This window comes from Gallus gallus, chromosome 26, assembly GCF_016699485.2.
Source record: "Gallus gallus isolate bGalGal1 chromosome 26, bGalGal1.mat.broiler.GRCg7b, whole genome shotgun sequence".
Lineage (NCBI taxonomy): Eukaryota > Metazoa > Chordata > Aves > Galliformes > Phasianidae > Gallus > Gallus gallus.
In genome coordinates, this window is record NC_052557.1 from 842440 (window position 1) to 867223 (window position 24784).

Below are 24784 nucleotides of genomic sequence, written 5' to 3' on the forward strand. Positions count from 1 at the left end.
TTCCCAGACAGCCGCCGGCACCCACCGCTCCGTGGGACCTCGGCACAGGTAAGGCTGGGGATGCTCACCTCCAGGAGGTGATGATCCTGCAGGGGTTTGGCTTGGGGTCGGAGTGGTCCAGCTGCTCTCATTGGGATGTCTTCCTGCTGTGGAGGCGTTCCCCTGGGCGAAGCATCGCAGCCTTCTCTGGTGGGTTTGCCAGCAGCAGTGCCAGCATCGTTAGGAGCCGGGAAGGGTTTGGGGTGTCCTTGGAGCCCTGCTGATGTTGGGAGAGATGCGATGCCCACAGGAGCACCAGCACAGCCCGCAGTGTGTGTCAGAGCCGGGGCGCTCCTCATTGTGTCAGAAGGAGCGTTCAAAGCCTGAACTGGAATATTCATCCCATCTCCATGTCAGTTTCTGTGCAGAGGATGGACAGACATTTCTTAGGGCCACCGGTGTAACATGGGCTTTCCCGGTGTGCCTCTTCAGCAGTTCTGGTTTGGCTGTTGTTTCTCAGCAGTGGTGGGATCTGGTGATGCAGGAGGTGAATGGAAACACATCCTGGCCAGGAAGGGATCTCTGCTCCTGGGAGCCCCGGGTGCCAACAGCCACGCAAAGGGTTTGGCCAAACTCTGGGGGCAGCAGAGCTGCGCTGTGCCCCAAATATCAGCTCAGGAGGTTGAGGGGCTGAGCCAGAAGGAAGGGCGCAATGGCAGCAGCTGGGCAGCGAACCCGAGGCAGTCGAGGCTGTTTTCTGACTTCATTGGTCTCCAAAAAGCCCCTCCTGAGTCACTGCTCCGCAGGGAGATCTGACAGCTGCACGGCACACTGAGGCACCCCCACTGCTGGGCGCCTTACTCGTGTCTGTGGGTCCCCGTCCTGCATTCAGCATCCTTACCAAGTGATGCCTCTCCTACCCATCCCGGGTAATAAATATCCGACAGATGCAGTCAGGAGCAGTTGTTCCTACAACACCCAGTGGGAGTGGGGAGCTGCTCTGGGAACAGGTGGTTGGGCACAGGGAGGTTATTTCTAGGGCTGCCTCACACTGTGCAGATGGGTGATATCCCCCAAGCACAACTGGGAGGGAGATGGATGCGCAAGGAAGATGCTATGCTCAGCCCTCCTGCTACACCCAGCTGTGATTTATCACCCCCTTTGGCTAAACTCAGCCTCAGGGCTGGGAGCAGAAAGGCAGCGCTCCTGCTGAGCTCACATTGCCCTCGGAGGGCTGGGCTGTCTCACTGAGCTCTCGTGCAGAGCTATAGAGTGGAGATAACAGAACATCTCTGCAAGTCATCGTATCACAGCTGAGCTAAGAATAGTTAGGAAGAAACCAAGCTGGCCGTTATCATTCGGTGATTTCCCCATGCCCTGAGCAAAGGCAGTGCCCTGGGATGGCTCCAGCACAGAGAGCTGCGTGTCCTGGGCACAACTCCTGGCAGCAGCTCTCAGCATGGCATGGGGCTGTGCCCAACCTCCTGCCTCTCACCCATGGTGAGCTGGGATGGAAGGGGACAGGGGAACCTTATCTCCACTGAGATATCACTGCCACAGCCCAGCTGGGGACAGCTCACAGCTCCAAGTGCTCCGGGGAGAGAAAGCAGGGCAGGCTGTGCTTGTCCTTATCTCAGCTCCTAACCCTCGCTTTTTCCATCTTGCCTTGCATTCTGCTAGATAGCCAAGCATGTCGGACTCTGAAGAGGTCGTTGAGGAATACGAGCAGTAAGTGGCATGGTTTCCAACACTCTTTCTTTCTCCTTATTCCTGGGGGGGGGGGGGTCCAGCTGTGCTTGCTGCCCCAGCACCCAGTGTGAGAGCACTCCAAGATCCCCCCATGGCCACAGGCATCACTGCTGTGTCTGTGCTGAGACCCCTGCAGTGGGGAGCTGGGCATCAGTGCCGGGTCAGACCTTTGTACCCAGCATCCCCTCGGCACATCTGAGGACAGACTGTGCAGCTCCCTTCAGGTCAGGAAAGGACTTTGGGGCCATTTCCAGGCTTTCATACCGTGGCTGTTTGATCCTCTCAAGCTGCATTGCAGTCCTGGGCTCTGACCATTGTAGGAGTGCCATGAGAGCACTTCAGCTCCTGCCCAAACCAGGTCTTGGCTTGTCTCCACTGCCACCTCCCAGCACAGCCAAGCAGTCAGTGGGGCCTCCATGAAAAGGGGTCCCCAGCCCTGGGGAAATGGCAGCTCCTCTTCAGCCCCACTGCTGGATGTATCCGCCCCACTGCAGCAGATCACTGCAACTTGGCTTCTTTGTGTCATTCTTTGCAGGGAGCAGGAAGGTAAGGGGACACAGAGCATCCGCAGCCACCCTGAGACTGATGCTAAGGAACGATGCAATAACCCACGTCTTCTTTCTCTTCCCTTTCTCCCCTGTGCACTCATATGAAGAGGAGTATGTGGAAGAAGGTAGGTGATCCTCCTGCTGCTTTGGTTCAGGGTTTTGCTTGAGGGGTGGCAGTGATTTCCTTGCCATGGGCAGACTGAGCAGAAAAGGCCATTGGGACCATGTTCTGAATGCCTCCACCTCAACCACCGGTAGGACCAAAGCCACCCCGTGTTTTCTCAGGATCTCTTTTCCCAGGGAGATCCCTCGGCCCAAAGAGGGAGATGGCAATGCTGGATGTGTGCACAATAATTCAACAGGCATTGGAGCTTCAGCTGAATGCAATTAACAATGCTCAAGCAGAACCCCCGGCTCCATCAGCACAGTGCAGGACCAAACCCCATGCTGCAGCAGTGGGGCTGTCTGTACGGGGTGGGCAATGGGAACCGGGGTCTGCTGGGGCTCCTGCTGCTTCAGTGCTGCCACGCAGCCACACATCCTGAGAGCTGAAAGGGTCGGCGTCCTCACCTGGTGCACACCGTAGCTCTGCCCCACAGCTTTAAGGCACCTGGCTAACCTCTGCGCTTCTTCCCTTCCCTCCTCCCTGGCTCAGAAGAGGAAGAATGGCTTGAGGAAGACAACGGTAGTTACTGCACCTTTCTTTGTTCCATCTCTCCACCTCTGCTGTGAATAAATCGCGGGTCGGTGTGTCCTGTGCCTTTCCCTGCTTGGGAAACGCTTTCCTTTCATTCTTTCACTTCTCTGCTGCTTTTTGCGCTCTCCCCATCCTGCTGTGCCAACCTGCTCTCAGTTCTGTGCTTTCTGTCTTCCATCCCAACACACCCCTGGGTTGCTGTCTTCTTTCTCCTTTCTTCCTCTCTTGCTGTGGGACCAAACGTCTCCTGCAGGACCTGCGGGCTCTGACAGAGGACTCTCGTGGGGGTACTGCTCCCTCCAGTGGAAAAATGCTCCAGCAGTGTCATGCAGGAGATTTATGCCATACAGTTTTGCTCTCTGCTGCATGGAGGGGAGCAGCAGAAGTCGATCTCCCCCACTCTGGGGTCCCGGGGCACAGCTGGGGAGGGAACAAGGGACAAAACCAGGAGGGGGCTCCGAGTCCTTGGATTTATTCCCCCTCATCCATGCCTTACCTTCGGGTAAGGGCCTGAACAGAGCCCTTTACTTCCTGCTTCTTTCTCCCATAGCTCCCTCTCCTTCGGGTCTCCTGGACTCAGTGCCACGGTTGTCCCATTCTGGGGGTCTGTAGGGAGCCAGCAGGAGCTGCGGCCGTCCTACTGACCCTGTCCTTATTGCACAGGTCAGGAGGATCAGGTAGACGAGGAGGAAGAGGAGACAGAGGAAACCACGGCAGAAGGTGTGTGTCCGTGTCCCCATGCTGTCACACCTGGGGGCCACAACGCACAGTGTAGGGGACACGCAGTGCTCCTCACCTGTGGATGCTCTGGTCACACTTTCCCCCTTTACTTTTGAGACAGAACAAGAAGATGAAACAAAAGCACCAGGAGAAGGTAAGGTGGGAGTGGAGGAAGGACATTTTTTGGCCATTTCAATCTCCCTCAACGCTGCCTCCTTGCCACGGGGTTCTCAGTGTTGGGTTTTGAGTTCAGCCTCTGCTGAAAGGAGACAATCTGCAGTAAATGGGACAGAGCTGCCCTGGCCCCATCCTGTAGCAGGGTAGGGGCAGCAGGAGAGCTGCAGGAGGGATGTATTCATGCTGCTTAGCTAAGAAATGCACTCCAGGTGATGGAACAAGACAGCAGTGCTGGTGCCTTCCCAGCCTGAGCTCCTGCAAAGCTCATCTGGGCTCCTCCTGGAGAGGCCTGGGGTTCTCCCCATCTGCCTGGGGTTGGGGGATCTGCCCTTCCTGTGTCCATCCTGGGCTTTGTGGTGGGGACAAACGGTGCTGGGGAAGCTGCACAGCCTCTCCAGGGCCAACACATCCCATATTCCACAGGTGGTGAGGGGGACCGGGAGCAGGAGCCTGGGGAAGGTGAGGCATCCATCCCTGTTCCTCTTTGGGGTAGGAGGTGCTGCCCCTTCACAGTACATACCTGGAACGCCAGGAAGCATCAGTGCACGTCTCAGATGTTGGCACACAGATGGACACCTCACTGCACTGCTTTGGTGGAGGAAGATGTGCCTGCGCTGCTGGGAGGAAGGGGTGGTTGGGTTTCATAGGGTTTGGGGTCAAAGTATGCCACTAACAATGCCTTTCTCTTTTGCTCCTGGGGACCCACAGGTGAATCAAAGCCCAAACCCAAGTAAGTGTTGGTGCATTTTCTTTGCTGCAAGCTTTGAACTAGGAGCTGGTCCTCTATGGCTCTCACTGCAGCTTAGTGCCACAGTGAGATCCATAAGGGACATGGGACAGCGAAGCCCTAAAAGCACGCAGATAGGGCAGGGTCTGTGACATGGAGAGAAGGGAGAAAAACAGAGAGAGAAACATGGGACTCCTCCCTGTCCTCCACAAGCAGTCCCTGGGGGCTGTGGGGCTCGGGAAGGAGGGCTGTGCAGAGCAGTGCATGGGTGGGAGCTCTGCCCCATCCCAGCTCCCCACTGCCAGCTCCCAACCTCCCACTCACCTTTCAGGCCCTTCATGCCCAACCTGGTGCCTCCCAAAATCCCTGATGGCGAGCGCCTGGATTTCGATGTGAGTGCATCTAACAGCAGTGCCGTGGTGTTGCCGTGTCCAGCAGCTCCCAGAAGGCTTCACTGCTGTGAGCACAGCCATCATTTTCATTTCTGCCCGGTGCAGGACATCCACCGCAAGCGCATGGAGAAGGACCTGAATGAGCTGCAGGCCCTCATCGAAGCCCATTTTGAGAGCAGGAAGAAGGAGGAAGAGGAGCTCATCTCTCTCAAGGACAGGATTGTACGTAGGCAGCCCATCCCCTTCGTGGGAAAACAGCCCCAACGCTCTGCAGCAGCAAGACCCAAGATGTCCCACGTCCCTGCCAGGGAATGATTGGGATTTGAACCAAATTTGGTGCACAGGGGTTGGGAATCTGCTGTAATACCCATCCCATATGGAGGTGGGGGAGCAGCAGACCTGTCCCTGGGGCTCTCAGGGTATTAGGGGTCCCAGGATGTTCCCTTTGTCCCTTGGGACGTCCCAGCCACGGTCCTCTCCCTCTGCAGGAGCAGCGGAGGGCAGAGAGGGCAGAGCAGCAGCGCATCCGCAGCGAGAGGGAGAAGGAGCGCCAGGCCCGCATGGCTGTGAGCATCCCTGGGGCTGGGGGCTCCCGCAGCACACAGCCCACCACCACCACCACCCCCACCACCCCATACAAACCCATCTGTGGGGCACGCAGGAGCACGAGCTGTGCATGTGGGCCCACAAGGTCTCTGCTCCTGACCCACTTCCACCCCTGGCAGGAGGAGAGAGCTCGCAAAGAGGAAGAGGAGGCACGGAAGAAGGCTGAGGAAGAAGCTCGGAAAAAGAAAGCTTTCTCCAACATGCTGCACTTCGGAGGCTACATGCAGAAGGTGGGAGGTTACACATGGGGTGCAGCAAAGCTGCAGGTGTTCTGGGGGGGGGGGGGCTGGGCCACAAGCAGGTCCTGGAGGATCCTGCGGTGCTGCAGAGAGCGGTTCCTATGAGCAGAGGAGGACGGGAACATACTGAGGGCATCCCAAAAGCAGGGGGTGCTGCTGGGAGGAAGGGATGAGAGCAGAGCCAGGCGGGTTCCTTCCCTCTGATGGGCTCCGACGGTTTCTACAGTCGGAGAAGAAGGGTGGCAAGAAGCAAACGGAGCGGGAGAAGAAGAAAAAGATCCTCAGCGAGCGGCGGAAGCCTCTGAACATCGACCACCTCAGCGAAGACAAACTGAGGTAGGGATCTGCAGGAGGGGCGAGCGGGGCTGTGCCGCCTCCGTGGCTGCGCCGGGCTGCGGGTGACAGCGGCGGCCGTCAGAGGGAGCCACGCTCACACACGTGGGACACGGGTGTCCCCGCAGCGAGACGCGCACGTGGGGCAGCCCAGCACGGCCCCACGGGGCCCGCAACACCCGTGGGATGGTTCCTGCCCCGCAGGGGGTGGCATTGCTGCCCCGTCCCTTTGCTGCTGCATCCCTCTTCCACGCTGACATCACCCATCTCTTCCCATAGGGACAAAGCCAAGGAGCTGTGGCAAACCATCCGTGACCTGGAGGCTGAGAAATTTGACTTGCAGGAGAAGTTCAAGCGGCAGAAGTACGAGGTGAGCCTCACTGCCAGAGCTCCTCTCTGCTGCTCTCCCCGGCTGCTTCTCCAGCTCCCGATATGGGAGAGCTGTGGGTTGGATGCACGCTGTGCTGCATTAGGAGAGACTTGTGCCCAGCTTGGTATGGGGCAGCACACACCTGGGAGGCTCTGAACCATTGCAATGGGTTTCCTGCTGTGCAGCACATCACAGCCCTGCACCAATCCCCAGGGAAGGGTGGCTGAGGAGCAGAGAGCAGCCACGCACCTTTCACCCAACCCCAGCCAGGCATGGGGCATCCCGCCAGGCCTCGCCACCCACCTGCATTTCTCTTGCAGATCAACGTCCTTCGAAATCGTGTCAGTGACCACCAGAAGGTGTAAGTACCTGGGCTGGCCGAGCGCCCTTCCTCACCGCCCACTGCTCCCAGTTTCACCCCACGTTTCTCCCAGCTGCCTCATCCTTACACACCTGCAGGGGCCGCAGACTGTGCCACTGTGATCTCACTGAGAGACCCTCACTGCCCCCCAGCCCCCAAACAGACCCATGTAGAGCCCCCTGTCCTGCAGGTCACACACGCCTCCAGCTGTCCCCATCCCCGCTGTACCCCTACCCACCACCTCAGGGAAGGCCCTGGAGGACCCCCCCAGGCTTGTATGGGAATGCAGATCCCATGGGCTGTGGGAGCTGTGCAGCTCCACAAAAACATGGGAACTGGTCCACGTGTCCACTGGGGGATCCAGGGTGGAGGTGGGCATTTAACCCGTTCTCCCAGGAGCGCTGTGTTGCTCTCATTCCCCTGTCTCGTCCTGCACGAGCTGTTCCTAGCCTGCCATTGAGTCAGTTAGCAGCATTTCCCCCACTTACACAAAATCTCTCTTCTCTTCTGCCCTCCCATGGCCTGGTGCTGCAGCAAAGGGTAAGTACAGGCTGCATGCCTCCCACCACACCTGTGCTGCATGGACACCTGGGGCTGACCTTGCAACAGAAGTGGGGCTGAGGGAAGGACTGTCCTGGGGACTGGTGTCAGAGCGGGGTTGGTGACTCTCAGGATGCCCAAAACACCCATTGCTGACTGTCCAAACCACCACCACCATCTCCTCCTCCCTGCTGGCCCATACCCAGAGCACCTGTTCCCCCAGTTCTGGGTAAGCAGCACAGAGCAGTCAGTCCCAGCTTCTCAGCCTCAGAAGGGGGATCCCACAACCATCACTAAACCCCTACAGCTGGAGGTCCTTTATTTATGCTCATTGGGAGGGAGGAGCAAAATGAGGCCATGGGGGCTGGTTGGAAACACCTGGTAGAACACATGAGCTTGTTCCCAAACAGTCCCAAACCCACCGACTGGCTCAGCCCCCACGTCAGGGAAAGTGCTGCTGAAGATCTTCCCTGCAAGCATCCACCAGCAATAGCTTGGTCCTCTTTTGAGGGTGCTCCGGTAGTACCCATCTCCCTCCTCTTTTCATTTTCATTAACACCTTTTTGCCCGCTCTGCTTCCCATGTAGGTCAAAGGCTGCACGTGGGAAGACCATGGTGGGCGGCCGGTGGAAGTAGATGGCTCTGAAGGCAAAGGTGAGGCTCAGCCATCAGACGCAGTGCTGTGCGCTCAACCTATGCCAGGGCTCTGCTGCCTCCCCACCATGCAGTGCTTGTACAGTGCTTGCTGCTGGCTCCACGCTGCCGGGGTGGGCAGGTGCTCAGCGAGGCGCTGATTCTCATCTCCACACCCCCACATGATGTTGTGTCTGTAAATAAAGAGAGGAGTGAGGGGGTGCGGGTGTTGTGTCCGCTGGGAACGCGGAGGAGGCGCATGGCAGATTGTCCCAGCAGCGCTCAGCTCAGCCCACCGTCAGAGCATGAGGGGATGCAGCTCCACCTGGAGCCTTCTGGTAATGGGTGCTCTCCCCAGGAGCTCCTGGTGGCCAACAGAAGACCCCTTGCAAGCTGAGTCAATTTGTCCCCTGCTGTCATTCAGCAGCACCTGAGCCGTGAGGCTTCTCCCACAGTGATGGGGAAGGATGCATAGGATGGTGGATCTTCACGGGCTTCATGTCCCTCAGTATGCCCCAGAGGGTCCAACCAGTACCATTTCCGACCTCCCTTGATGCATGTCCCTTTGGAGGCAGCATCACCCCAAGCTCCAAACAGTCGGTCCTCCAAACCCTCGTGCAGAGGCAGGGCCATGCCCGGTGCTGCGCAGAGGCACTGCCTCTCTGCCCGTCCCTGTGGGCGGCAGCGCCCAGGGTGGGGGCACGGCACGGCGGCACTCCCTGTTTGCCACAGCACAGCCTGTCCCAGCAGCACGCTGGCCCCCCGCCAGCCTGGCTCCCTGCGCCGGGGCCGAAACCGGCACCCTCCTCCCTGCCCAGCACCTCCCTGCGCCCTGAGTCAGCGCCCAGCCCTCCGCCGTCTCCCACCCGTGTCCCACCACCCGTGGGCACGGTGGAGCGTGGTGCAGGGTGCTGGTGTCCCCTGAGGCACAGTGCAACAACCTGGGGTTCTCTTTGGGGTTTTGCGTGCTGCACGGGCTGTGTGATGGTTGCATGGGCGCAGCGTGTTGTGCCAAGGTGTTGTGTGTTGGTGAGTGATGTCTGGGCATGCTGTCACCATCCTGCTGTGCGCAAGGCGTGTTTTGCAATTGGATGAGTCTTGGCTCAGCGCTGCCATAGGATGGGAGCGAGGGAACCTCGAGAGCAGACATGGGAGGGGTGTGGAGAGAACTTGGTGCTGTGCTGCTGGGACATTCACAGTGTGCTGATGTCCTGAGGTGTGGTCCTCTGTGAGGTCCCAATGTCTGCATGGGAAGTGGGACTTCTGGATGTGAAGTCAAAGCATGAACATCCTCTGGAGCGTAGTATGTGGGGCAGAGGTCTCTGTCCTTCCCCAGTCACATACTACAGGAAAGGCACTGAAGCCCTGGAGTGTGCCCCAGTGAGGGGTCTGGAGCACTGTGGGGTCTTGTGGGGGGAGGGAACTGGGATGGTTCATTCTGGAGGAGGCTCCACAATGGAGTTGTGCAAGGTGTGCAAATGTCTGACATTTCCAGGTTTCTTATGACTGCTTTTAAACGCCCTATAAAACCTGCAGTTTCAATTAACATCTCAGCGCTGTAAAGCTCTGCCTGTACAGCTAATTCGTAGGTATCAGTTAATTGTTTTAGCTGGAAAAACTCACCCATGGCTTATGCTGATCCCACAGATGTGTTAAATCATCAATGAGGACTTTAATGCACCGTAAGCACAGTTTAACATCTATGCAATGACCCATGTCTGTGAGACAGGTCCTGCTGACAAAGCAAGCAACCGTGCTCTGGGATGGAAAGGAAGAAGCTTTGGCTGTTGCATGGAAGCAGCTTTTTATTGGTGCTTAGTGGAAGTAAAATAAGCTTCCTAGTGATATCTGAATCACTGCTCTTGCATGTGCTCTCATGCCCAGGTTTCAGCTGTAGTCCTGGGTGTAAACCATGCTCTTTTTTGGTGCAGGCAGCAACCACTGGCAGGAACACTGAGATGTGAGACCCAGTGGGGGCGCAGCGTCGGATCCATGAGGTTCACAGCTGGCAATGGCAACGCTGCACTGCTTGCCCTGATCTGGAGCTCTGAGCTCTGCTTTTCACCCCATCAGAGCTCAGCGCTCTCTGCACATGACATTGGTGTACGCTCCCGTGCTGCACAAATCCATGGGTGAGATTGCGGCACAGCGCAGCGCTGACGTTCCCCTACAAGCGGTGCTCTGCTGGTTTTGGAAGCGCCGCGAGCCCTTCATCTGCACACGTAAATAAATAGAGTTGTGCCTTTGCAGAGCCATAAATCAAACCTTGGTATCATGACAAAGACAGAACGCTTTGATCCAGGGCAGCGCTTTGATCTCCTGCGATGAGCCAGATGTTGGTGATTATCTGTTGAAATAGAGCGGTAATTGTCACTTTTCAGGCAGTGTTGCAGTGCTGCACTGTCAGCCCGTTGGCTGTGGGCCATGCCACACCTCAAAGTAAAGCAGGCAGAACGTGGATATTAATTACATTTTGCAGTTCTCAAATACTGCCAGTTGCTTTGGAACAACGCATTTTGGCAAGCGAGTGTTTCGCTCTGAGATGTTTTCCACCCAGGACATTACTAATAATTACAAACAGAACAATGCTGGTAGGGAATGAGAAGAATTTTTGGGTGCTGGGTGAGATGCCCATGGGCCCTACTGGGAGGACAGGGGCTGACTGGCTGCACCAAGGGCTCCTGACCAACAGGGTTGGTGCAACAGTGTGAAGATCTCAGCATCACCTGAGTGTAGCATCATAGACCCATAGGATGGTTGGGTTGGAAGGGACCTTAAAAACCGTAGAACCATAGAGTGGTTGGTTCGGGAGGGACCTTGAAGACCATAAACACCATAGGCCCATAGAATGGTTGGGTTGGAAGGGTCCTTAAAGATCATAAAGCCATGCAAGCATCCAAACATCATCATTGCAAAGGAAGAGCAACCAATTGGACCAATTGGGAATTGCTCGCATTTCTTTGCAGCTGTGAAGTCCCAGTTGCAGCCCCTTGGGCTGTGGCAGCTCCTTGCACACAAACTGATAAACCCAGAAGGAAGCATTTCTCTTTTGGAAAAAGGAAAAATGATGCCAATCTCCCAAATGCCTCTGCCCATGAAGCAGGTGAGGAGCAAGGAGAGCCGCTGCTGTCTGCTACGAGTCCCATCTGTACATGCAGCACAAACCCAACCCAGATGTTTCATGTAGATGTGGGCTCTCGTGGGCACAAAGCTTCTCCATGGATTGTTTTTGCTTTATCTGCCCTGGTGCTCAGCTTGGATATTAGGAAAAATTCCCTCTCAGAAGAAGTGTTGATGCATTGGCACAGCTGCACAGGGAGGTGGTACAATCACCATCCCTGGAGGGGTTCAGAACTGCAGAGATGTGGCACTGAGGAACGTGGTTGGTGGGCACAGTGGGATGGAATGGGGTTGGGCTTGGGGATCTCAGAGGTCTTTTCCAACCTTAAGGATTCTGTGGTTCTCTGATTCTATGGAAAGCACATGGCTGCCTGCCCCAGGGACACGAGGGTGACAGCTGCACCAGGAGCTCACTTGAAGGCGCCTGGATCCAGTGGTGAATTTAGCAGTTCTGAAGCAGGCTTTCCAATGCCTCAGACAAAACAGATCTGGGGAAACTGGGTTTAATTTTGTCCTCCCTTTTGAGGTTCTGCCCCAGAGGCAGACCAGGGATACTTCCTGGTGGAGATTTATGGAGCATGCAGGAGTTTCCAAGCCAAAATTCTTGGCCTGAAATGTCTACGTTATTGCTGTAGGGCTGGGTCTGTGAGTTCACTTGCCCATAGAAGAAAAAAAACGATGTCCTCATCTCTGTTTTGCTTAATGTGACCCACATTCCCCAAAAGCCAGCAACCTGCAGAAGTCACATTCTTGTGGGAGCTTAATGCTTTGCCCAAAGCAAGGAAAAGGAAAGCTGGGACTGAATGCTGATCCAGAGCAGTGCTAAGTTGGTCACAACCAAGGCTACGTCTCCATTGGAAGACCCCAGTATGGGTTGTTGTTCCCAAATCATTGGTCTCAAGACAGCAGAAAAGGGCAGTTTGGCCAACAGTGCCGAGCAGGATGCGCCCTTGTTTGGTGGATCTGCAGAGGGACTGTTAGCTCAGCACTTTCAGTGCACGCTGGCTGCACACGCACACACAAACGAGGAGGAGGAGGAGGAAGCCACACGGTTGGTTTTGGGGCATTCCTCCGAGGTGTTGCTCTTTTGATGTCAGTGGGGCTTCTCCGGGTTGGGTCCGTTTGCAGCGCTCACAGCCCTGGAATGTGGCCGGGGATTGGTGTGACCAGTCGGGCCAGTCAACAGATCTTCCTCCAAAATGAATTTTTACTGAAATCTGCAAAGACCTGTTGCAAGTGGGTTGACTCACATGGCTTCTCAGCTCTTAGTCATGAGCTTCTTCTCTGGACAGTTAATTAGTTTGTTCTCATGGAGCGCTTTGAAGATGCAAGGCAGGCTGGGAGAGTGAAGTGTTATTAGCTCATTATCTGCAATCTTTTGTGTGTGTGTGTGTGTGTGTGTGACAAAGCAATAAAGCCCGGGTTCAGCCTAAGATGCTTAACAGCACTAAAAAACGAACCATCCGCACACCCAGTTCTGTCCTTATTTCAGTGCAGCTCTTTGCTAATGACACTTCATGGTGCTCACGAATCTCCTTAACCCCAGCCAGGCAGAACAGAGTGGCTCAGTGTCAGTACACAGAGTGATGCTGAGAGCTCCTCCTGGTAGAAGACCCAAAAGCTTGGAATTTGGACCACAAATTTCAATCTACTTCCTACCGGGTTCCATTGGGATGTAAAAGGGGTAAAACAGGCCAGCGTCGTTTTCTCTTCTTCTTTTTACACCCTAATGTGGGTGTGTTAGGGGGCAAGTTCAGCACGTGAGAGCTTGGAATCTCTCAGAGCAGCGTGAAGTCAAATAGCCCAGAAGGCAACGTGTGAGATGAATTAGCATCTGTCTGCACAGAGCAGCTCAGATGCGTTGGGTTACGTTCAAAGGGAAGAAGTAACATTGAAAGTATTATTTGTGTGTCTGCAAAGGGTGTGCTGGTCAGACAGCTGCCTTGCCCTGTGGACTGCAATGGACACGGCACTGTTTGCAGACCTGGTCACTAATTGTGTATCTGGCAATTTGGAGATCCTGCCAGAGGCATTTCAAACTCCGGTGTGCAGTGATGGTTGCAAAGATCTGTGCTTTCCTGTCTGGGTGCCTGAACTCCTTTGGCTCAGCATTCCCATTGCAATGGCCTCACGTACAAATTCAGTGGCTTGTTGGGTTCAAGACCATCACTAAACTTAACTGAACCCTTGGCAAATTCTGCAATACAAGTCTTGTTTCCTTGCCTTGCTGGACACAAAGAGCAGATTCATGGTATCCCTGTTTTGGGCATAAGATTCCTCATTCAGGTTGGATATTAGGAAAAATTTTTACTCAGAAGGGGTGGCGAGGTATGGAGTAGGCTTCCCAGGGCAGTGGTAGAGCCATCATCCCCAGAGGGGTTCCAGAAGTGTGGAGATGTGGCACTGAGGGAGGTTGTCAGTGGGTATGGTGGGATGGGTTGGGTTTGAACTTGGTGGTGATCTCAGTGGTCTTTTCCAGTGGCAATGATTCGATGGTTCTATGATTTCCATTGACTCTGTGGGTTGCCAACACTGGTTATGTGACTTCCAGCTCTCATTTCCTGGCTGAGGCAGAGCAGCACCAGAGGAATCCAGGCTGGAGACTCTGCAGCTTTGATAGCCACCAGCCTCTTTGCATTGCTTTACATCGACCAGAGACAGTGAAAGCAGCCACAAATTGCTAAGGAAATCCAGTTAGAAGCCTTTCCATCCAGGGATGAGCAAAACAAACAAAGCCCTGAGCATGAGTCAAACAGCCCAACTATTTGCAGTGAAGTCCTCTTAATCCTCACCGTAACCATGTGTTACCCTCCGGCACATGGGTGGTGCTGAGCATGTCAAGATTTTCTCTGTAGGCTTTTTCTTAGGAAAAGAGGAAAGTGAATGCCTTACGTAGCTCAGTGAGTCCAGGAGCTGGGATTTTCAGAAAAGGAGGAGTGGTGCAAGTGGGGATGGCAAGACAAGAGCTGGGAGCACGCCCATGGTGCGTGACTGCGAAGCTTTGCCTCCTGGATGCTGATCTGCTGCTTGTTTCACTCTCATGTCAGAAAGACCCAGAAGATGTGTAGCATCCTGTCCTGGCAGCACAGTGCTAGCTCAGCACCCTAGGAATGAAGGCTGGCCCTTTGCAATACAGTACTCGTGTGTCTTTGTCCATATGTGCTCACAAAAGATAAAGGATGACGTTCAGGCCACCAAGCTACGTCTGAGCATCACTTATCTCCATCTGGGCCCCTTTAATTGACAGTGGAAATAGAAAATTATTAATTAGCCCCTCCTTCCGTCTCTGTCTTATGATGGATAAACCATGTGGTTTCTCCACTGGCTCTGTGGGGAACCCAGAGTGACTGCCTCGGTGTTTAATTTTAAGCTGCCCAGGTGAGGGTGGATTGACCCTAAGAGATTTTTCCTAACGAGGAATGAGCAATAAAGGCCAGGGCGGTAGGGAAAGTTTTTCAGATGTGGTTGTTCAGCTCAGCCAAAGGAGACTTTGTGTTTGGCTGCTTCAACAAATAATGCAAGCAAGCTGTCCTTCAAGCCCTGCAAAGCTGGGCAGGTGGCTGTGAGCAAACGATAGCTGCCCATTGCTAGAGGGGAGGAGATGGTGGATCTGCACTGCTGGCAGCTGGGCATGGGGCAGCCTTGCAGAACCACAAGCATTGGCAAGTTTGTACTGAATAAATTATGCCTGGGAGTCCTCCAAGAAGACTTTAAGAAAACGGGGTGTTTTGAACAGCAGCTGTGTTCTCTAGAATCACTCATCCTTTTTGAAATATCAATGTCTAGCCAAAATATTTCAGATCTGTGCCTTGGAATAAGGATAACCCCTGGCTTCCCTGGTCCAGGCAGAGGATGCTCTTCGTCCTGGGCACTTAGGGAAGGAGCAGCCCTGGGGCACATCCATATTGACCAGTGGTTGACTAACATTGACCATGAGCCTGCAGTGTGCTCTGATGGCCAAGAAGGCCAATGGTACCCTGGGGTGCATCACAAAGAGTGTGGCCAGCATAGCATCTCCCTTATGGGGAAGGGCTGAGAGCCCTGGGGCTGTTCAGCCTGGGAAAGAGAAGGCTGAGAGGGCAAATTCCATAAGGAAAAAATACTGTGAAAAACTCCATTGGTTCTCATGATCCCATCGGCTGCTGTGCAGGCTAATTCAGTGCATGGCTTTACTCCTCTTCCTGCAGCTCCACGGGCTGCAGTGCTGTCTCTGACTTTCCTGGGGTGCTGTAGGCTCTGCTCCTCCTGCCCTGGGCGAGGTGGGGCTCTGAACTGCTGTGTGCCGTTGGTTTTCTCACGCTCCCTGAGCCCTGCAGGGACATTGCTGCTCTGCCCAGGTTCCCGGGGCAGGAAGGAGGTGGGTGTGGGTTCTGCTCTGTGCACCAGTCACCATTTGGATAGCATAAACACTCACCTGCGCCGTCTCCTCCTTCTCGCTTCCCTCTTTAACCCTCTGCTTCTGGCAGGAAATAATTTTGAGGCTGTTCCTGGGTTTTGCCTGGGAAATAAGAGAGGAAAAAAGAAGGTATGTGAGATAGGCACAGCCAGAATGTCATCGCACAGACAGAAATCACAGAGATGTGCTGCAGCCTGGGAAACCCAAAGTCTGGCTGGGATCCCACCAGTGGTCCCTCTGTGACACTGAATCATCACCCTTACCACCACGGGCTGCTCCTCCTTCCCTGCAAGGAAGTGAGGATCAGTTTCCAAGTGGGTGAAACACGCTGCAGAAAAGCTCAGGGTGGGACTCAAAGGCACTCGAGACTGATTTTCCTGCTCTGCCATAAAGGATCGGGGCAGGAGTTACCCATCCTGTGAGATAAAGAGACATCCAGGGAAAGAATAGGGAAAGTAGGAGGGAAAGCATCAAGATGTGCAAAGCAAATCCCTGCTGTGCTTCGCTGTACAGTCTTGGTCAACCCTCAGACTGAAACTTGGCCTCGGGACCCAAAAGCAGCCACTGTTATTGCCTGAGCTCAGATCTGTTAGGTAAGAACCTGCAGTGCTCTCGTGAGGCTCCTTGAGAAGGGAAAGGAGGGAGGAACTCTGCTTCTATGGGAAAGTATTTGGGTTTTGGAGTGCCAGGACTTCCAAAAGCGCTACCATTTCTGGAAATCTCTACCTGCTCTTTTTCCATTGCCTTGCTCTGGGAGGCCAGGCACGCCTGCGCAGGGCATTTCTCTGGCTTCGCTCCCCATTTGGAAATAGATGATCTTGGAGGTCTCTTCCAACCCAAACCATTCTATGATTCCATGATTATATTTGCAGCAATGCTCCGCAGGTACAGGAGGCACCAGGCTCGGGCAGGGCTCCTGCTTTGCTCCGGGTATGGCAGCAGAGCTCAGCTGTGCCCACCTCACAGCTTTGGGACAGCTGGGATCCCAGCCAGGACCCTCAGCATTGGCTGAAGCATTGCTCAGGACCAGCTGTGGGGCGGTGGTTGCCCACTCAGTGTGAGATTTCTAAAGCTCTGGAGGCTGTACCAGAAACTGGAAGAGCATCATTGAGTCCCAGATGGATGGAGGTCACTCAGTACAAAAAATCATCATATCGGTTGGGTTGGAAGGGACCTTCATGCCCATACAGTTCCACCCCTGCTATGGACTGGCTGCTCCCACCAGCTCAGGCTGCCCGGAGCCCCATCCGTGGCCTTAAGCACCTCCAGGGATGGGGCACCCACAGCTCTCTGAGCAGAGCACCAAAAAGGGCCCGATTACCATCCTGCATAGATAACAACTTCTGTCGCAGTGAGATTGCATCTGCAAGGAGACGTAACTGTGGGAAGGATACAAATGAGGGTTATATGATAGAGGAGCACAAAGCTGTGCACGTTGCAGGGAAGGTAAATAGGGGATGAGTCACTGTGCCTCACACAGCACTCATGCTCTCCCTGACCCCCGGCTCCCGCAGTGGGGATGCCCTGGAGCGTGGGTGCGTGAGTGCTGTAGGGCCATGGTCTGCAGGTGCCATGCATATATTGAAGCTGTTCTGCATGCACCGGGCCTGTATGGGGCAGGGTTTCGGGTACAGGATACCACGTGTCCTGGAGGAATGTGCGCCACATAGCACTGCCACAGCAGTGCCTCTGCTTGGGGAAACCAAGATAGGAGAGCTCTGTTGTGCTCCAGCATGGGGTGGTGGCACCCCGGGGTCGTTTGTGCTGCTGTGGTGTGTGGCTGAGGCTCGGTGTGCTCTGCACACTGCTGTGTGATCTCTGAGCTGTTTAATGAGCCCAAATTGGGAATGGATTTTGGCGATGACCCGGGGCAGTGGAGCATTTTGGGGGATGCCTGGGATCTGTGGGGAACACATCCCACAGGCCCAAGAATGCTCTGAACACAACACAGTGTGTGTATCTACAAGCTTCCCTGCTGTAACACTATGGAAAGCCCAGCAGTGACAGCAGAGCAGCAAGGTACTAGAGCTGCAGCAAGGGAGGATTTGCTCAAATGCAACAGCTGTATGCACAGAAATAAAGGAAAGCAGCTGCTTACCTTCAGAAGGTCTCAGACATGCAGGGATCTCCAGTGAAATACCCTCACCTTCACTGCCAGTCCTTAAATGAGGTCTGGGAAGGGATGCATCCTGGCTCCACTCCTCCCAGTCAATCAGCTGCATTGCATTGCATGCACCTGAGCTCCCCTGGCTCAGCCCTGCCTTCCCACCAGGTGCTCCATCACTGCTTCAAGCCATGACTTAGAATTTCCACCTGCCTGAAAATGAACTTTTCTTGTGTGCTTGTATGAAGGATACTGGTCCCAAATGCAAACACATGAGAACCCACTGGAAACATGCCTGCTGCACTATGGCCTAGAAGCAGCTTGGAATGGTGGTGGTTGCCAATGCAGTTTTGGTTTCGAAGTGTGGCTGTGTAAGAGCCATCCAAGACTGATTAAGAAGTTTGGGTTTCGGGGCTTTGCTTTTGAGCTGCATCCCCTGCTGTCCTCCCAGCCCTCAGAGGTCTCAGCAGAGGGAGCTCCCAGAAAGGAGCTCTGCAGCATGGCAGGATGTCCTCCCCTTCTCCTGAGCATGGATTTGCAGGATGTGCCAAGCCTGTCTGATAGCTACGAATCCTCTTGTAAGATACTGGTCAGGGCTGAGCATCATTCCTAAGCCTTGCCATGAGCAAACAAACCGAACACACTTTGTAGCTGAGATCATGTTCCCTTTGGCAGGTTTCCTCTTTGAAGAGCCATCTTCTGAAGGAGATCAAGGGGATGCTGCTTCCTGGCTGGCTTGGAACTCCCCCAGCACGGGGAGTACTGCACCTTCTGTGCACCCCACACTTCCTTTATCCCCACGTACTCCAGGTTACAGCTACTGCAGGATGTGAAGCAGAGACCAAACTCTTCAGTGCTGTTGGCAGCAGTTCCTCGGAGCAGGCTGGGAAGTGCCCAGAGCAGAAGCAGCCTTAAATTTGCTCCTGATTAGAATGAAGCGTCCACACATCACCGTGTGCCTGCTGACTAAAGGCCATGTTTGGGGTGAAACTTTAGTGAACTATAGGCCAATAAGGAATGGGTGCTAAATGACACAGAGGCACCAGCATAGAAAAGTGCTGGTGATACACTCGGGGTGAAATAATCTTACCATATGCAAACAATGGCCTTGGAGTGACCATAACTGCTAGGGGGGAACTCCAGGGTCCCACCCCAGCGACACCCAAATGGTGAAACCAACACATAGACCTCCATAGGCTGAAGTGGTAACTCATGGTGACTCCCCAAGGAAGTTCGTGGCCAAAATAAATCCACCCACAACAACTGGCTTGAAGAAATTCCAGCAATTTTTATTGATTTCAGCTTTTCCAATGAAGCAAATACATACAGTACAGCCAAAACACAACTCTGATACATTATTCTCACATACCTATATCTTACAGAATACACTGTATAGCTATGGACTGGCAGGCTCGGGTGGTCTCAAACTGCTGTGTGGTCAGAGAGGAATAAAACTGCCTTCTGCCTTCCACGCAGTCCATGAGGCTTCTGAAATGCTGGGGTGGGTTGGATTGTACATACATGAAACAAACAAAGCATTTAAGAGGAAACAGGCCAAAAAGCTCTGCTAAGCCCAGGACAAACAAGTGTGGTATTTATTTACATGGCTGTGTGTCCTGCGCACAAATCAAGCCCCAATTGCTCTTATTCTGCTGCTGGCAGAGATCAGGGTGCTGCTCGCTGTGGTCCTTCCCTCCTCAGTAGTTCTCCATCACTCCAACCCACGTCCTGCAGACCTGCCCCAGCTGTAGCCCTGCAGATCCGCCCTGCCTTGCCTTTTACACAGGGGAAAAACAGGAGAACAGCTCAGCAAGGAGCACGTTGCAGCTGAAGACATGCCTCTATGAAGCAGTGCCTCCCTGGAAGGAAGAACACCAGTGGAAAAAGGTGAGAGCAGCATCCCGGTGCTGAGCTCTGCCCCCGGGAGAAGTGTGGTTTGGAAAAGAAGGTCCCCAGACTGCTGGGTATGAGCAACACCAGAGGTTTTCCTTACACTGCCAGACATCAGCGTCACTTCACCTACGTGGGTAGAGTCTGTAGTCCAGATTTAACACAGAGAGACTGAGAGGGAAATAGAGAGGAGTATCAGAGAGTTTCCTTGGGGGGAAAAAAGAGTTGCAAAGAGCCCAGGGGTGTCAGCGGGGCGGCAGCTCAGCCCGGCTCTCCTACATTAGCTGTATTCTGAGGTATGAGAGCAGCAACCTGCAGCATTGTAGGGAAATTGAGGCTGGAGGGAGCTCCCAGCTCAGGGCAGGGAAAGCATCCAGGGCTGTGCACAGCCAACAGCTGAAGATCAACTTCGCTGCAGGAGAGTTGGACCAGAAGACCTTCAAAGGCCCTTTCAGCTGCAATAATTCCATGATTCCATATGAGATCTCCAAGGATGGAGACAGGTTTTATTTGTGTCGCCTGGTCGGCTTTGCTGTACATCACTAACACTGATGGGAATGATGCATCCAACCTCTGAGCTCAGTGCTTTGTAACAAAACCTGCAATACTTGTAAACTTAATAGTGGGATGATGACTGCAGCTCCTGGTGCCCAACACAGCACTGCTGTGAATTGCATTACGGGTGAAAGCAGCGGCGCTGTCTTAAAATAAAGCTCAAACAACAGCCAATTAGAATGAATTTCCTCCATATTCCATCATTACATTTTGCAGTTAGCTTTCCCAATTAATTTCACAGGGAAAAACGTTAGCTCCCAGGACTTCTGCCTACTGTGTAATTACAGGAACTAATCTGAATGCAAAACTGCACGCAACGTAATTCTAAAGCAAAACTGCAACAGCCCTTCCTGCGGACACTGCAGCCTTTCTGGATGCCCATAGACTTGAGTCCTGCCAAAAACATTCTGAACCATGAAATGAGGACGTATGAGGCTATGCAACAGCTGGCAGCCGTGGTGAGGGCATGCCCACAGGCCTGGGCTCCTCCGCTGCTGTTTAAATGCTCCTGAAACTGCCCTACCGGATTCGCCTGGTTCCAGCTCTCCACTTCAAAGGTGCTTTTTGCTCTTTCATTTGGCTGGGAGCTGCGCACAGAAAGCTCTCGACTGAATGTGGGTGAATGCAAGCAAATAGCTGCTGCTCATTAAAGTGCACAAGGCTGAGCCACCCTTTGTAGACCAAGAGAAAAGCGGCCGGCACCCCTCTCGCTCTGCTCCATGCGCTCTGAGCAGGGATGATGCTACCCAGAGCAGAGCTGGGGTCAGGCCTGCCAGGTCAATGGGACGTGCCAGCTGTCACCAAGCGAGGAGCTGAACCCTGCAAACATGAGACTGCTTCTCCCTGCCCAGACCCATCTCAGTAACCCACCCTTCCCAAACACCTCCACATCTGCACACCTCTGTGCCCCCACAACGCATCCTCTGCTGATCCTCCCCCTGCAGCTCCGAGCTCACATTTCTCACATGCTATTCCATCTTCGCTATTTCTTTACGTTGCTTGGCACAAACAAAGCGTGATGACAAAGGCCACGTCCCTCTCTCTTGGCACTCAGTGATGCTGGGCAAAGCCAGCTCCTCCTCCTGGCTCCAGCTTCCCAAAGGCCAAATTTCTCCACGCACCGTCCCATGATTGCATTGTTTCAGTGCCCGGTGACTGATTTGGCACCTGGTAAGACCACGCTCTGTGTTAGCACTGTCCATACAGCTTCAGAGAGCAGTTGCTGAGTGCCAGGGGGGAATCAGCAGCCAACCATTTGCTTCTGGAGATAAAGAGTTCAGGTGACAGGAAAGGAGATACTAATAACTATGAGAGCTCATAGGAGAAAAAGAATCAGAAGCAGGAAAGAAGCCCATGTTCATAAATGTTAGGAAGAAGCAGCCTTGGTAAAGAAGAGCATCGTGTGTATCTGTTGATAACAGCCATATGCAACGTGGGGACAACATCAAACTGGCAACTTTGGCACTTGTGGGTGAAAATAGGTTGTGACAGGAATTTGGCGTGGCAGCATTTGTTGCGTGGATCGGGTGGGATCTGTCGGCTGAAGCTGCACAGCTGACACCGAGTTGTGGTGGGGCCTCAGCCCTACCCGCCAGCTGTGCGCTGGCCGCGCACACACAGCAATGCGGGCACGGTTACACAGACACACTCTTTGCAAAAAAAAAAACATAATAAAAATATTGACATCAGGAAAATATAACCTCGATAAAAGTCCCTTCTCCCCCCTCCCCTAAAAAGAAGAAAATGCTTAAAAATATCAGTATGATCCACATGAAATCCATATGTTTGGCTTGCTTTACAGTTGAGTTTAACTCACGAACACTCTACATCTTTAACATCCTAAGTAACTGTGAACGGGTTGTGTTCCTGGAGATGAACCAGTTCCAAACTCTGAAAAACAAAGAGATACCCATTCAAGCACTGAAGATATCGTTTCTTTTCATTCATGCTCAACTTTCAGCCTTCCCCCATCCCCAGTTTCTGTCCCCCACGCCACCCCTCCCCCATGGATGAGGCCCCATTCTCACCTGCAGCCCAAATGTGCGTGGAGAGGCTCCTAAAATCTGGAGGGAAGAGTCCTGAAGGTCGTCCCAGCTAAAGATCCCATCATGTTCTTATCAAATCCTTGCTGAAAAAGCAGGTGGATACGGAGTGCAGTGAGTGTGTGTTGCTTTCAGAACGGATAGCTATCAACTGCTGTGGGAGACCCCCCCCCCAGCCAATTCAAAAGCATCCTTAAAAAGCATGCTCCATTCTCAAACAGACTCCTCCACTCTGTTCATGTCCTCAACACGAGTGGTCACCTTCATGGACGGACCCCCCCTTTTAAGTGCTGGGCTCCTCCAGCTCTACCAGGGAAACCTTGCCTTGGTCCCTTAGTGAACGTTAGTTCATCTTATTGCCCATCCTGGAAAAATGGCACAGATACGTGCATGGTGCATCTCTGCTTGCAGACTCCCACCCCGATGTACACCCAATGCAACGACCACCTGTGGGAGCACCTGCATGACTCAGTCGGCAGCACCCGTGCACAGCTTCACCAGCTCCTATGGAGAAAGTCCCTCACCGTTAAGAGAAGAGCAATATTTAGGCTCTCTCTGCCTTCCTGCCCCCGGGGTATTCCCCTTTGTGGATGTTACTCCTTCTCTTTAATCTAGCCCTTTGCTCTGTGCAGGTGCTGCTGTTGGTGAGCTGGAAAAACCCATCTGGTTCAAAGCGAGCCACTGGGCTGGGAGCTGGCTCTGCGCCCCGGCCGTGCAGCACTTCTACAGTTTCTGTTGCAGGGTGTAAAACAAATCCTAAATACTCCTCTTAGGGGCTGTAGAGGTTATCCTGACTGTAGGGGTGACGCGACCACAGGGTAGGGCTAGGGGTACAGGGGAAAATGGGAGAAAAGAGAGGAGGAACCTCACAAAGACCTTTGCAACCTCATGGAGTGTGTCATGGGGCCGTGCCATCAGCCAGAAGGCAGAGGTGTTCTCCTTACCTGCTTGAGCACACTCTGGAGCTCCCTGTTCGACCAAAGGTCTGTCAGGAGGAGGCGAGCAGCTTCGGCTGCTTTTGGACAGGAGCTGAGAAAATGAAAGCAACACAGGGGAGTTATGGACAGCCACGAAGCAGCACCAGGAGCCACCTCCAGCTGCTGGCTTGATAGGTGACTGCCAACGAAATCACAGAGCCATCAATATTCCCAGTTGGAAGGGACCCAACGTTGAGTCCAACCCTTCATTGCTCCCCCTGCAATGTTACAGAAAGGGAAAGTCTGAGCACAAGAATGGAGCTGAAAAAGCGCTTCTGGAGCGTGAAATTGGAAGGGTGAGGAAGTGAAGTGGTGCCAATGTGGACTCCGTGGGGACGCTGTGGGCGAATCCCTCAGGAGGGCAGCACAGGGAAGGGCTCTGCGCTCACAATAACAACTGTAGCCAGAAGTCCTTGCTCAGCACAAGTTAATAGATACTTGCTCACGTAACAGCTCCGAAACCATGAGTCATAACAGTATCTTCTATAATTTTGGAACATTTCATAGGACAACCCAGATCTAAACCTCAGTGCCAGCTGTTATCGCTGCTCCTGATCTGCTGGACCATGTCCTGCCTGTGGGAGAGTCCTGAGCCCTGCGACAGCCCCAGCCTGTCCCAGCCATGGAGGGCAGGAGCAGACCCTCCTTGGCTCCCAGCATGGTGCAGCTCCACAAAACCACCGTCCCTGGAGCTGTTCAAGAAGAGGGTAGATGTGGCACTGAGGGACGTGGTTGGTGGGCATGGTGGGGTTGTACCTGGGGACCTTAGAGGTCTTTTCCAACGTTAGTGATTCTAAGATCTTCTATGAAAATGTCGCGTCCTCCAAACTGTGCATTGGGCTAATGAGAAATGGGACCTGCAAGCATCATCCTGTGAGCGTGGAAACCCAGTGAGCAAATCCAGGGCATTTCTCTAACAGACACAGCAGATGGTACCAAAAACCTTCCAGCCTACAAGAAATGCCCACACTTCATCTGGTCAGAATGACCGCATGGGAGACGCGGATTGCGCTGTTGGCTCTGCCTGGAGGACTGGAAGAGCAGCACACGACGAGAAATTCTTGAGCAATGTTTTGGGCCAAGAGAAGGAGGTTTTATTGCAAAATCGTTCCTCTGGCTGTAAACATCCCATACTCTGTCATCAGAATGACCACACTTAAAAAAAAAAAAAAAAAAAAGTGTTGTGGCTGAAAATTACAACCTGGCCAAACAGCCATTGAAAAGCAATGAACACAGTGGTGTTTAGGATATGCAATATTTTGCTAACTCGGATTGAAAATGAGCACACGCCATCATCACTATGAAGGCTGCGTCACAGGGGAGGATATATGCAGCAGACTGAGACAATTATCTAATTGGGATGCAGAAGGAAGGAGAAGAAACCACAGCAATCAGATAAACTGTGGAAGTGTTTATGCCTTTCACTGAGAATACGGCTACATGGAGCACCAGGGGAAAGGAACTCAACTCAGAGGGGTGCTGGGTGGCACGTGAGAAAGGAAAGCATCCATAACTCATCTGCAGCCTGGAAGTTATTACTGGGATGTGACCACAAGAGTGTCTGCAAGGAAACCGAGGCAAACCAACAGGGAAAGCTCTGCAAAACGCTCACAGGGTGCAATGTGGTAC

The 24784-nt window shown here is 53.6% G+C and overlaps 2 protein-coding genes across 8 annotated transcripts in view; one reads left to right on the top strand and one right to left on the bottom strand.

The window, feature by feature from the left end:
- Window positions 1-5: 5 nt before the first annotated feature.
- Window positions 6-11306, top strand: TNNT2 (troponin T2, cardiac type). 7 transcript variants are annotated; one of them, XM_015298697.4, is made up of 19 exons: window positions 6-48; window positions 1660-1707; window positions 2264-2274; window positions 2384-2401; window positions 2932-2961; window positions 3637-3693; window positions 3815-3847; window positions 4294-4329; window positions 4579-4600; window positions 4929-4989; window positions 5095-5211; window positions 5478-5555; window positions 5715-5825; window positions 6061-6170; window positions 6447-6537; window positions 6858-6898; window positions 7433-7438; window positions 8026-8092; window positions 10003-11304. In XM_015298697.4, exons 2-18 carry the CDS (start codon window positions 1670-1672, stop codon window positions 8072-8074), a joined length of 909 nt encoding a protein of 302 aa, XP_015154183.2. In that variant the 5' UTR covers window positions 6-48; window positions 1660-1669; the 3' UTR covers window positions 8075-8092; window positions 10003-11304. The 7 variants fall into 7 exon arrangements, with proteins under 7 accessions (XP_015154183.2, XP_015154186.2, XP_040508626.1 ...); XM_015298700.4 differs by lacking the exon at window positions 7433-7438 and having other exon boundaries at window positions 10003-11306; XM_040652692.2 differs by lacking the exon at window positions 2932-2961 and having other exon boundaries at window positions 10003-10524.
- A 7653-nt stretch (window positions 11307-18959) lies between these two features.
- PKP1 (plakophilin 1) overlaps window positions 18960-24784 on the bottom strand; it is a 35918-nt gene continuing 30093 nt past the window's right edge. Inside the window, exons 12-14 of the mRNA XM_419240.8 lie at window positions 23123-23207; window positions 22164-22264; window positions 18960-22026 (exon numbers count right to left, since the gene is read on the bottom strand). Of these exons, the coding sequence (XP_419240.3) occupies window positions 22193-22264; window positions 23123-23207 (157 nt within the window). The 3' untranslated portion in view covers window positions 18960-22026; window positions 22164-22192. The remainder of the gene's footprint in view (window positions 22027-22163; window positions 22265-23122; window positions 23208-24784) is intronic.

Coding starts and splice junctions, on each gene's coding strand:
- TNNT2 (XM_015298697.4), top strand. CDS start 1,670: ATGTCGGACTCTGAAGAGGTCGTTGAGGAATACGAGCA. Junction 3,694..3,814: donor AGAGGAAACCACGGCAGAAG/GTGTGTGTCCGT, acceptor CTTTTGAGACAG/AACAAGAAGATGAAACAAAA. Junction 3,848..4,293: donor AACAAAAGCACCAGGAGAAG/GTAAGGTGGGAG, acceptor CATATTCCACAG/GTGGTGAGGGGGACCGGGAG.